This window comes from Triticum dicoccoides, chromosome 4A (genome assembly GCF_002162155.2).
Source record: "Triticum dicoccoides isolate Atlit2015 ecotype Zavitan chromosome 4A, WEW_v2.0, whole genome shotgun sequence".
In the NCBI taxonomy this organism is placed as follows: Eukaryota; Viridiplantae; Streptophyta; class Magnoliopsida; order Poales; family Poaceae; genus Triticum; species Triticum dicoccoides.
In genome coordinates this window covers 660,139,098-660,141,568 of record NC_041386.1, presented here as the reverse complement: position 1 = coordinate 660,141,568, position 2,471 = coordinate 660,139,098, and the positions used below count along the sequence as shown (strand labels likewise).

Genomic DNA, 2,471 nt, shown 5'->3' with positions numbered 1-2,471 from the left:
TCCCACCTCAAGTCCCCCGCCAACCCCGACGCTGTCCTCGTCTTCCTCGCCGGCCTCGGCCTCTCCGGCGCTGATGTCGCGGCTGTCGTCGCCAGGGACCCGCAGATCCTCTGCGCCGGCGTGGAGACAACTCTGTCCCCCATCGTCGACGGGCTCACCGGCCTCGGCCTGTCAAATGCTGAGACTGCGTGCCTCGTCTCGATCGCCCCCGACAGCTTGCGCCGCAGATCCGTCGTCTCCAAGGTAGAGTACTACCTGCCACTCTTCGGCTCCATCGACAACTTGCTCCGGCTGCTCAAACATGGCCACTTCTTCCTCGGCTCTAACCTCGAGAAGGTGGTCAAGCCAAATGTCAAGCTCGTAGCAGAGTGCGGGCTAGGTGCTTGTGATATTGCCAAGCTCTTCATCTGTGTGCCGAGGATGCTTAGCGCCAAACCAGGGCGTGTCCTGGAGATGGTTGCGTGCGCCGAAGGTATAGGTGTGCCCCGTGGCTCTGGAATGTTCAGGCAAGCGCTGCACGCCGTCTCATGCTTCAGCGAGGACAAGATCGCTGCCAAAGTGGACTACTTGAAGAGGACACTTAGGTGGTCAGATACCGAGGTTGGCATTGCTGTGTCCAAGGCTCCGCTTTTGCTGAGGAGGTCAAATGACATGCTGCAGCGCGTCTCAGAGTTCCTTATCTCTGAGGTGGGGTTGGAACCGACATACATTGCTCATCGGCCGACTATTCTCAGTCGTAGCCTTGAGGGGCGGCTCAGGCCACGGTACTATGTTATGAGGTTTCTTAAAGAAAATGGATTGCTCAAGCGCAACCAAAGCTACTGTACAATTGTTAAATGGACCGAGAAAGAGTTCTTGGAGAACTTCGTATGCCCTCACAAGGAAGCTGCACCATACCTCGCTGAAGACTATGCGGCTGCTTGCAAAGGTGAAGTGCCGGCTAGATTCAGATAATCAGATTTACATGAACCAAGAAGCAGGAACGCGAGTGTCGACTGGGAAGATTTTCATGGAAAGGTTTGTATGCCCATACAAGCAAGCTGCCCCTGCCTTGCGCAAGACTATGCTGCCACTTGTAGGGGAAGTGCCTTCTAATTTCAGATTTACATGACCAATAACGGGCTATGGGATTTGGTAACTGCGTATGTCTACGTGTAGTGAGCTGGTAATTTTTGTCTCAGTGTTCTTTGCCTAACTAGATGTTGGTTATCTGCTATAGTATATCTGGTACATGTTAATTCGGTGTCGCCAATCCTAGATGAAACTGATAATTTGATTTTAGAGTACTTGTACGTCTATTACATCATTTAGAGAGAAGAAAGAATCACATTGTATGAACTTGTTCATCATCATCTCATATCGATACGCATTCTGAACTAAGAGAGTGTGACATCAGGGCATTCTGCACGTGCTTTCAAATATTAATGCAGAGTATATCTGCATGCTCTATATCTTGATGTTCTCAGCGGCAATTGCAGCTTTCAATGCAATCCTGAGTCAGTCTATCTTTCCATGAAAAAAGGTTCTCACTATGGCCATGAAGATGATACGAAGTCCCAAATTCGTTGAACTATTTTTGCGGGAACAATTCTAGAGTGGTTGATGGCCACAACGTGTTGATCACTGCTGAGTGTGCAGTTTTGATATAGTCTGCTGGTTCCTTCCTCTAGTTCTTCTTATTTTTTAGCTGAAAGTCTTCATTCTTCCTGCAGTAGCTTTGTTTATAAGATATTAAAAGTTGTGAAAGCAGGTCATCGTTTTCTAGTAGTTTGTATCAGCCTTGGATGGCCCACTGGCTAATAATTTTTCTGGGAGCATCTGATCTCAAAACTGAATAGTTCAGTAGTTGGCGAGTAGCATTTTTGTTGACGGCCTACCCATATAGCATTACTTAACGGATATATGGAAGGCTCTGGTATTTTGTACTGGAGAAGCAAATTGATGCTTGTATGGTATGGTGCTGAAAAGCAGAGGGCATTTCATTCAATACAGGAATACGTTAAGGTAATATTAAAAAGGATTATGTCATTTTATTCTATATTAGCACTATCTATAGATGCTCATGACGTTTTTATCCATTGGCATATTTGTTTTGGGATTGTAAGGTGGGTCTTATGTGCCATCCTCTGTTTTGTATTTTGCACTTTTAGATGCTCTTTTATATTTGCTTTAGTTGTGTTGGTTACAATCTCTTCTGAAGATGCATATGCTGAAACTGGAGAAAAGAGAATGAAGATGTCTAAGACTGTTACCTTAGCGAAGAGATGGTCCCAGGGATGATATCTTAACCAAGCCTGGTCTTAACGTTCTAGGTATTGCAGTATTTTTTTTCTCAGTTATACCGAATGTCATCTCTTCGTACACTCTTTTCAGTTAAATCTCTGTCTAGGCATGCTAGTACTATCTGTCAGATATATCATAGTTATAGAATCTTGCAGAATTTCAAACACAGAAACTGTAGATCCTCACTG

At 45.6% G+C, this 2,471-nt stretch overlaps 1 protein-coding gene across 1 annotated transcript in view; it reads left to right on the top strand.

The window, feature by feature from the left end:
* Positions 1-1,286, top strand: part of LOC119287786 (transcription termination factor MTERF9, chloroplastic-like) — a 1,889-nt gene extending 603 nt beyond the window's left edge. The window contains exon 2 of the mRNA XM_037567401.1: positions 1-1,286. This exon is cut by the window's left edge and continues 1 nt beyond it. Within this exon, the coding sequence (XP_037423298.1) occupies positions 1-954 (954 nt within the window). The 3' untranslated portion in view covers positions 955-1,286.
* The last annotated feature ends 1,185 nt before the right edge of the window (positions 1,287-2,471 follow it).